We start from the raw sequence: 7,986 nt of genomic DNA on the forward strand, positions 1-7,986 counted from the left end.
CTGCCTGTGGATGTGTCTCCCGCTGGGCCCCTAGTGGACAGGACGGCCGAGTGAAGGGGTGCTGGGGCTCCACGGCCCGGGGTGGGACCCAGGGCCGACCCAGAGTCTCGAAGAGGCTGCGGCTGTGCTCCGCCCACACCCAGGCTCGCAGGGGTGGGGGCTGCTCAACAGCTCCCCATGGCAGAGAGTGGGGGCTCCCCTGGCCTGGACGGAGCTCAGGGGCCCCCTGGGGTGCCAGAGCGCCCTGATCTCCTACTCTTCTGACTTGCAGGGTCCCAAAGGAGCGAAGGGAGACCCCGGAGAGCCGGGGCCAGCTGGGCCCAAAGGGGAAGCCGGCGAGATGGGCGTCTCCGGCCTCCCGGTGCGTCACCGGCTTAGGGCCGCCCTGCTTGCTGTGGGGGTGGGTCCCGTGTGACCGTGTGCCCCACAGGGTGGCTGCTGGGCTGGGGGCGTCGGGGAGGCAGGCTGGGAAGGGCGTCGCCCTGAACAGGCTGGTAGGCTCAGGGCCCAGCCCCGCCTGGGGACCCTGGCAGCCCAGCACTGCCGCGCTGAGCCGCTAACTCCTCACCTGTACAGGACCTGTGCCTGAGCCGGGCAAGGTGGTGCACACCTATAGTCCTAGTGCTTGGGAGGCTGAGACTGGAGGATCACAGGTTTGAGTCCAGCCTCAGCATCTTTGTGAGACCCTGTTTCAAAATATAAATAAATAATAAAAATAAAAGGGCTGGGGTGGGCCTTGGAGGTAAAATGTTCCTGGGTTCAATCCCTAGTACCAAAAAATAAAAAATAAATAAGACCTTGCTGTATTTGGTGAGGCCGCAGAGGTGAGCCTGGGAAGCCGGGCTGGGGAAGCAAGTTGGCCAGTGGGTAGACTGCCCTGGGCGGGGCCGGGTTTGCGTCCTGTTCCCTCTCCTGGCCCTGGGGCCTGGACAGGGACGGACCTCCTCATACCTGGGTTTCCTCGCTGCTAAGATAGGATGATAATTCCCTGCTCTGTGAGAGAGGACGCAGACAGAGCTGAGCCGAGCGGCCACAGGCGCTCACCGTTGTGGCCGGTTGGGAGAGCTTCTGGGTGCCGAGTGGCCAGTGGGGCCTGTCACCCCAGAGCCATCGTCCCCTGAGGGTCTCAGCTGGCGGTGGTGCTGGGGCTGAACCCAAGTCACGGCTGCTCCCAGGCACATAGTTACAAACCACCGCGCACCCCCACATGCGGCTCCATGACTCGGGGAAACCTCCTCACTGTGTGTGGGGAGCGGGGAAGGCGGCCGGGCCCAGGGGTGATTTGGGGAGGGACACGAGGTCTCACAGGCCACCCCATCCCACAGGGCGCTGACGGCCCCAAGGGGGAGAAGGGGGAGCCGGCACCAGAGGAACTCCGGGACAGCCTGGTAAGCGGGCTTTCCCAGCACCCAGCCCAGGCCCGTGGGAGCCCCGAGCCTTGAGACAGGAGCCCCCCGAGTCTGGCCCAACCCAGGGCAGAGGGGGGGCACCAGGGAGCCCCGGCTGGGACCCAAGAGCCAGCGGGAAGGAGCCTCGCCCCAGGGGCTGCGGGTGACTGACCCCTCTCTGACCTTTCCTAGGCCCGAGCCATAATGGAGCCAGGACCCCCCGGACCCCCCGGGCCGCCCGGGCCCCCGGGCCCCATGGTAAGTGTTGCGTGGGGAACCGGAAGGCGGGGCCTGCTGGGCTTCCCAGGTTTTTGTTCTGAGTCACGTGTGGGAACAATCGCCCAGCTCTTACGCTACAAGCGATTGTGTTATTATAAAGATGGAAAAGTAGAAACAGATAATGAAGCCTGCACCCCAAAGGGGTGTGGGTGAGAAGTGAAAATAATTCACTGGAGGTCTTGGGATCCAGAACAGTCTTACACCAACCCACAGTACCCGACTAGCCCCGCCCCTCTCGGGAAAGGTCTCTGGACGGGGGACTCCTTCCTGTAGACCTGCCCTGTCTCCTTGTTCCACTCCAATAGAGGCTTATGGCATCCCCCACACCCTTGGGAAATTTAGCGTAGCCTAGAAATGTAAGAGGCCCTGGGCTGCCTCTCCTTTCCTGCTGATCACCCTGGTGCCTGGCGCGCTGCAGGGCCTCTTCCCCGCCTGCCCTGCCTCCAAGCTCTGGCCTTCTAATACCAGAGTTATTTTCAAAGACATTTGGAAACCATTTCCCAATACTGGCACAGTAAGGACAGCTTGGTTTAAAGTAGCCGGGATACCAAGAGGGCAGCGAGCCTGGGCCCCAGAGCAGAGACCCGGGAGGGCAGGCCTTCCTGGGGAGCAGGGCAGTCAGGAAAGAGGGCGCAGCTGGTCTCTCGAGGGGCCCAAGCCTGAAGCCCACTCCCAGCCGGCAGCCTCTCATCCGCCTTCTCCTCCTTCTGCAGGGCCTCCAGGGAGTCCAGGGTCCCAAGGTGAGCGGGAGGGATGCCCTGCCTCTCAGATCCTGTGGGCTCATCCACCGATAAGGCGGCACCCGTGCTCAGCCCTGACCCAGCCCCAGCCCCCCAGCCGGGCCGCCTGTGCTCTGCCTCTCACTGCCCAGAGCCGGTCCTCCGTCCCCTCTGTTCGCTCCGCCACCCCGAGCCTCTGTCCTACCCCAGCCCTCTCCCTGCACGCGCGGCCGCTGGCTGGCCCCCAAGTGCCCGCAGCCCACACCGGAAGGCCTCATGCCCCTAAGGCCTCCAGTGCAGTGGGCCCACGTGCCCCTGGCAAGGCGGGCACATAAGGGAAGCCCACCGGCCTCTGCCGCGCCATCGCACTTGCCCATGGGGACACGTGTCCACTTCCCAGCTCGAGGCTGGACAGAGGCCTCCAAGTCCAGGACCTCCACATGGGGGTCAAGTGTGTGGCCCAGTCAGACATGCCGCGTCTGGTCCTGCTTCGGCCCCGTCCCCATGGCAGCGGCTGCCGGGACCGCCCAGAAGGGCACAGGAACCCGACTGGCACTCAGCCCACTTCCGGCCTGTGGCCGGGCTCTCTCTGCCCACCCTGCGCCCGTTTCCTGACCTGTGCAGTGGGTGTCACCAGCCCCCATGGTTCCTGAGGGATCCCACGGGTGAAAGAAAAATGTCCACGGCCGCGCACCATTGCCCTCGCCGCTGAGGAGCCGGGCCGGCAACCGAGCCCACCCTCTGCCGGGCCCCAGGCCAACCCTGCGGACCCTCCCCTCTGATTGTCTCCTTTGCTGCAGGGCCTGGACGGAGCCAAGGGAGAGAAGGGCGCATCGGGAGAGAGGGGCCCGGGCGGCCTGCCTGTGAGTGTGGGCTTGGCCTGTCCCCGGAGGGGCTAAGCCCTGGCTGCCAGCGCTTGACCCACCCTTTCCCCCCAGGGGCCAGCGGGCCCGCCGGGCCTTATTGGGCTGCCAGGAGCCAAAGGAGAGAAGGTAATCCCCTTCCTGGACTTCCCTCCGCCAGGGTCCACACCCCCAGTGCGGCTCAGCAGGGCGGAGACCTCGCACACAGCTCCTCCCGCCTCTCTCCATGCCTGCTGCTCGTGGGTCTCCCTGCCCCATGTACGTGGCCAGCCCTCAGCGGGGATCCCAGCACCCCTCCCTGCCCTCACCCCTCTCACTGTCTTTCCCAGGGCAGACCCGGAGAGCCAGGACTAGATGTACGTTCCTCACCCTTCCCTGGGAGTAACTGGGCCTCCTGTGCAGGCCTCTGCCCTCCTGTCGTCCACGTGGTGCCCAGTGCGGCTAGCTCAAGTGCGGCCCTTTCCCCCGGGCTGCAGCTGAGCGGCTCCCAGGGACCTCTGACAAACCAGTGACAGCCCCGAGTACAGGCTTGGGGGATGGATCGGGGATGGATGGACAAATGGGAGGATGGATGGATGGATAGGTGGACGATGGATAAACAGAAGGAAGGATGGGTGAGGGTGGCTGGTGAGGGATGGATGAGGGCTTCCCTGGTCTCTGTCCCCAGCCAAGCCTGGGCCAGCGCAGGCAGCACTGACTGTCAGACATCCGCCCGAGCAAGGGCTTCCTGCTGTGGAGGGGGCAGAGCTGGTGTCCGGGGCCTGCTCTTCCCTGGACACCACAGTCCAGTGTCCAGGAGTGGGCGGGGAGGGAGGGGTCAGTGGCAGACAGGAGAACAGCTAAGATGCGGAGATGGAGTCGTGGGCTGCAGCCTCAGCCTGGCTGCCAGCTTAACCTTTAATCCTCCGTCAGGGTTTCCCTGGACCCCGGGGAGAAAAAGGCGACCGGAGTGAGCGTGGAGAGAAGGTGAGGGCCCAGGAGGCGGGAGGGGAGGCCGGGACTGAGCGCAGGGCTTGGCGGGCGCACCTCCGGGATCTACTGGCCAGCGGCCGCTGACCACCTCCCTCCTCACGCAGGGGGACCGAGGGCTCCCGGGCCGCAAGGGAGTGAAGGGCCAGAAGGGAGAGCCGGGGCCGCCGGGCCTGGACCAGCCGTGTCCTGTGGTACGTGCCGGGGCTGAGCGCGACCCCGAGTCTCAGAGAGAGGCCGCGGGCCCCACAGCGGCGGCTCCGGCACCGCCATGCTGTGTACAGGGGAGAGGGTACCGAGGCTGAGCTAGGGCACCCTGCCTCTGAGCTCCAGCACCAGCCCTTTCTAGTTTTTACTTATTTTACCCTATTTTTGGTACTGCGGATGGGACCAGGGGCCTTCTACCTCTAAGCTGCAGTCTCCTTTTATTTGGAAACAGGATCTTGCTAAGTTGCTGAGGGTCTGTTATTGAGGCTGGTTTTGAACCTGCAATTCTCCTTTCTCAGCCCCCCCCATAGTGGGATTACAGGTGTGCACCAGCCCACCCGGCCTGCCTCCTTTTTAATTTTGAGACAGGAATGCACCAAGTTGCCCAGGCTGTCCTTGAACCTGCGATCCTCCTCCCTCAACCTCTCAAGTAGCTGGTGTTACAGGCGTCCACTGTCGCACTGGCCGTGACCCTCCCGTGGATGTGCTGGGGATGCGGCCCCTATCGGCAGAGGCCTGGCCAGGCCCGGTGTCCCCTCCCCAGGGTCACTCTCCCCTCCTTACTCAGCCCTGGGTCAGGACTAGCTCAAGCAGGGACCTATTTTGGTCTGGGGGGAGGGGCCAGGCTAGGAGCCCTGGGACAGGGTCAGTGCGCGCCGGGTCTCCTGCCTGGGGTCTCTCGCTCCCGTCTCCTCTCCTTCCCAAAGGCGCCTTTTCTGGTCTGGGGTGGGCAGCCTCCTCCCAGCCCCTTCCTCTCCCGCACAGTGGCCCTCGACAGCAGAGCCACACCTCCTGCTTTCTGGAAGGCAGGAGGATTCACCTGCCAAACCTCCCCGCACAGAAAAGACAGGAAACAGAGCAGCTGGGTCAGCCTGGCGTGGCGGCGCACGCTTGTCACCCCAGCACTCGGGAGGCAGAGACCGGAGGATGGCAATTCGCGGACAGCCTCGGCTACTTAGGAGGCCCTTCGCAACTCAGTGAGACCCTGTTTCAAAAACAAAACAAAACAAAAAAAAGACTAAAAAATTAGGGCTGGGGTGGAGCTCGGTGGTAAAATGCCCCTGGGTTCCATCCCCAGTACCACCAAAAAAAAAAAAAAAAAATCTGGGTCTCCTACTAAAGTTGCCAGCTGTTCACACCCGGCCACCCAGCTAGACCCAGGGGCCCTGCCTGGTCCTCGCCTCCGGGGAGCCGCCTCAGCCCTGGGGCCTTTGTCTTTGAAACAGGAGCACCCTCGGCGTGGAGGCCAGCGTGTGGCGCCAGGCTCCCCGGGCCCGGTGCGGGGCGGAGGGCCCTGCCCTGCGGTACGCGGTGTGGCCTGCGTGTGCTGTGCCGGGCTCCTGCCCGCGCGTGCCCGCGCTCTGCTCTGCCTGCCCTCCCTGCTCTGCCCGCCCTCGCCCCGTCCCTGCGGCCCCAGCCTGTGCCCGCGTGTGGGTGGCAGTCCCCGGAAGTGCTCTGTGTGCCTGAGCTTTGGAACAGAGTGCAGAGTCTCCTGCCCGGGGCTCCAGGGACGCCTGCCTCCTGCTCAAGTCGAAACTGAGTGGACACTGCTGGTGCCTCAGGCCCGGGCTTAGTGTCCCCCGCTGGCCTGAGCCCTCTCTGCCGCTCAGATCCTACTGCGGAGCTCAGAATGGACTGGCCAGATGCCACCTCTTGAGTCATCCTTAAAACACTCCTAAGGGCGTCCTGCCCAAGCCCGAAAGCCCACAGGCTGCCAGGCCAGGGGGCCAGAGCACACTCAGCGCTGCCGGGCTGGGCCGGGGCCGGGCGGCCTCCTCCTGGCCGGCAAATGTCCAGCTCAGTGTCATCACCTCGCCGTGACCTCCTGCTTCTGCCCGCTGCGCAGGAGTCCCAGCAGTCACAGTGAGGGCCCTGTGAGGGTGCCGTGGCCGCAGTGTCCGGGCAGAGACAGAGGACTCTCCGGCCTGCCTTAGCGGGGCCTCGGCCTCACAGGGCAGCTCCCGGGACCGGGTCTCCATCAGACCTGGGAAGGGTGTGGGGCAAGACCACACTCCCATCCCTGTAGCTGAACCCTCCTTCCTTTCCAGGGCCCCGATGGGCTGCCCGTGCCCGGCTGCTGGCATAAGGTACCTCAGGGAAGGGTCTGGGGCAGGCTTGGAGGGGTGGGGAGGGCCGGGGACTGGGCGCCCCCAGAGTTCTGGATTTCCTAGCGTCCAGCACAGAACTGAACAGCCAAGCCGGGGTCCGCGCGGCAGCCCTGGTTTTGACTGGTCACATGGCCGAGGTTTGGGGCCAGCACCCCGGCCGATGGTGCGTGACCCTATCGGTCACATCGGCCTCGGCCAGTGCGTGGCCCCACGGGGCAAAGCCACCGATGCTTCCTGGGACTCTGTCCAAACTGCCCGCCGAGGGGGCCCGGGAAGAGAGCATGGGGCGACACCTGTTCCGGAAGAGGGGGCGGGATGGGAAGCTGGTGCTGGGCGGCCGACAGGCAGGCGGGGACCTGCAGGTTATGTCACCTTCATCCCTGCTCCTTCTACAGTGACCGGAGGCCAGCTCGCCACCTGTACAGACCCGTATGGACGTTTTAACTTTTGTAAAAACAAAACAGTAATATATTGATTGTCTTTCACGGAATGCGGCACCCATGGCCCAGTAACAATAGCGGGTGTGCTGCCCAGCCCCGGGGTGGCCAGAAGGTGCAGCCAGCAGGAAAGCCCGTGGGCCGGCCGGTCCAGGGGAGCGCATGCAGGGGCCCCCGGGGCCTGGCCCTCCCCGGGGAGGAGACGAAGGTGCAGGCACCCAGCCCGGCGAGGCGGGAGAGATGCCGGGTTGGGCCTTCAGTCACCTGAGCAGCAGGCTCAACTCTCCATGGCCCGGCAAGAGCTGGCCCGAGCCTTCAGGTCAGGCCATGACCAACAAGGCCCTCAGATGGCAGACGCAGCCTCGGACTGGGCGACAGCCAGCTGGCCCTGGACCCCGAGGAGGACGAGGCTCCCGCCAGCACCTGCAGCCGGCCCCGGGAGACGTCGGCAATGAGCACCCTGCGGGGCCCCAGGCCAGTGTGCTGCCGGACGGTGTCCTCCGGCCACGAGCAGCGGCCAGGCCCTCTGATCGCCGCGGCATGGAGCCAGTGCAGGAGCCTATGGTCCCGAGTGTGTGAAAGACAGTCCCGCTGGCGGCGCCTCCCGCAGCGCAGGACAGGAAGGGACTTGGCGGGCCTGGGACTGGCCTCCAGCTCCGAGTCTGGGTCTTACCCGGCCCCCTCCTTCTCAGCATGCTGGCCAGCCTGGCGGAAATGTGTCTCCCAGAGAGGCTGGGCGCCCGCGGGCCTGAACAGGGTCCTGTGCCCTGGACCGTCCACTCTGACCCCGGCTTTGCCACCTCTACCAAAGGTTCCCCGAGGCCAGCTGTGACCTAGCTCCTTGCCTTCCCGCTCTGTGTAATAAAGCGCAGATGTGTGTATGGGTGTGCCTGTCCGCCCTGGTTTTTATTCATTTTGAAAGAGGATCTCACTGTTGCTCAGTAGCTGAGGCCGTGCACCCAGATGCTCCGGTCTCAGCCTCATAAGTACTGGGATTACAAGCGTGCGCCGCCGCG

At 64.9% G+C, this 7,986-nt stretch overlaps 1 protein-coding gene across 1 annotated transcript in view; it reads left to right on the forward strand.

The window, feature by feature from the left end:
- COL23A1 (collagen type XXIII alpha 1 chain) overlaps positions 1 to 6,931 on the forward strand; it is a gene marked incomplete at both ends in the record, with an annotated part of 214,377 nt that extends 207,446 nt beyond the window's left edge. The window contains 11 exons of the mRNA XM_080699352.1: positions 272 to 361; positions 1,326 to 1,388; positions 1,581 to 1,646; positions 2,381 to 2,407; positions 3,187 to 3,249; positions 3,325 to 3,378; positions 3,579 to 3,605; positions 4,162 to 4,215; positions 4,326 to 4,412; positions 6,474 to 6,512; positions 6,683 to 6,931. Of these exons, the coding sequence (XP_080555478.1) occupies positions 272 to 361; positions 1,326 to 1,388; positions 1,581 to 1,646; positions 2,381 to 2,407; positions 3,187 to 3,249; positions 3,325 to 3,378; positions 3,579 to 3,605; positions 4,162 to 4,215; positions 4,326 to 4,412; positions 6,474 to 6,512; positions 6,683 to 6,931 (819 nt within the window). The remainder of the gene's footprint in view (positions 1 to 271; positions 362 to 1,325; positions 1,389 to 1,580; positions 1,647 to 2,380; positions 2,408 to 3,186; positions 3,250 to 3,324; positions 3,379 to 3,578; positions 3,606 to 4,161; positions 4,216 to 4,325; positions 4,413 to 6,473; positions 6,513 to 6,682) is intronic.
- Between the last annotated feature and the right edge of the window lie 1,055 nt (positions 6,932 to 7,986).

Source organism: Muscardinus avellanarius (genome assembly GCF_963383645.1).
Source record: "Muscardinus avellanarius genome assembly, chromosome: 7".
NCBI lineage: Eukaryota > Metazoa > Chordata > Mammalia > Rodentia > Gliridae > Muscardinus > Muscardinus avellanarius.